The 1175-nt window shown below is 62.8% G+C and overlaps 1 protein-coding gene across 1 annotated transcript in view; it reads left to right on the forward strand.

Annotated features, from left to right (window-relative positions):
* Positions 1-975: 975 nt before the first annotated feature.
* Positions 976-1175, forward strand: part of YJEFN3 (YjeF N-terminal domain containing 3) — a 13630-nt gene continuing 13430 nt past the window's right edge. Inside the window, exons 1-2 of the mRNA XM_027910336.1 lie at positions 976-1019; positions 1070-1146. Coding sequence (XP_027766137.1) covers positions 976-1019; positions 1070-1146 — 121 coding nt within the window. The remainder of the gene's footprint in view (positions 1020-1069; positions 1147-1175) is intronic.

The raw sequence follows: 1175 nt of genomic DNA on the forward strand, positions 1-1175 counted from the left end.
AACTATGACACAGGGAAAGGAGAGGACAAAAGTCTGGAATTTCTGTGGAATTTCATGGATTGAAATGCAAAGCCCCAGATGGAGGGAACACCCTCCCAGCTGCCATCCTGGGATGTGGACAGGGCACCTGTAGGAACGAGGCCCAGCCACGCCTTCATCCCTTCCTCCCACCTGGAATTGCTGTTCCACCGCTCGGATACCCTTTGGAATTGATGTGAATACCCCAGGATAGCTCAGGGAGCTGTTGGATCACTCCCCTCTGGGATTTCCTGGCAAACTGGGACGCTGCCGGAATGTTTTCGTCTCCAGTTCCGGATGGAATCCCGAGTTGTCGGAGCGTTTGGAACACCCCAAGCCGTGGATGTTGTCCTGCTGTCCATCCTCTCCTGGTCAGCAGCAGGAAGGGGAGGAATCACGTCCCGTGCTCTGGAGTCACAGGTCTGGAAGCAGAGGGGGAAGCCTGGACGAGTGCAAATCCCAGCCTTGCGGTGGGTGGGAGATGATCCCAGGGAAACGATGGATGGATCCTGTTGGGTGGGAAGATGCTCCCAAGGAAGGGATGGATCCTGTTTGGTGTGAAAGTGATCCCAGGGAAGCGATGGATCCTGTTGGGTGGGAAGATGCTCCCAAGGAAGCCCATCCGGCAGGAAAGTGATCCCAAAAAGAAGTGATGGAGCCCACGGGGTGAGAAGATGCTCCCAGAGAAATGATGGATCCTGTTGGGTGTGGAGATGATCCCAAGGAAGTGCTGGAGCCCCTTTCGCGGGAAAGCGATCCCAGAGAAGCGCTGGATCCCGCCTGGGATCCTGCCGGGACCCCCCTGTCCCCCCACCCAACCCCTCCAGGCCCCGCTCTCCGCCGTTGCCCTTTTAAACCCGCGCGTTGCCCTTTTAAGTCGCCCCCCCCCCCGTGGCGGATCCACGTGGCTCCCCCGCGGAGCGGCGCGGGGCGGTGACGTCACTGGCGAACGCCGCGATGGCGGCGCCGAAGGTGAAGCAGGACATGGCCCCGCCGGGCGGGTACGGCCCCATCGACTACAAGCGGCACCTCCCGCGCAGGGGCCTCTCAGGTGGGCGCCGGGGCCCCCCCTGGGGCTCGGGGGGCGTCGCTCGGGGGGGCCCATCCCGGCCCCGGGACCCCCCCGGTGCCGCCCTGACCGTGCCCCCCCCCAGGGT

This window comes from Empidonax traillii, unplaced genomic scaffold, assembly GCF_003031625.1.
Source record: "Empidonax traillii isolate 1590-97213 ecotype Southwest subspecies unplaced genomic scaffold, ASM303162v1 scaffold3215:size24616, whole genome shotgun sequence".
Classification (NCBI taxonomy): domain Eukaryota; kingdom Metazoa; phylum Chordata; class Aves; order Passeriformes; family Tyrannidae; genus Empidonax; species Empidonax traillii.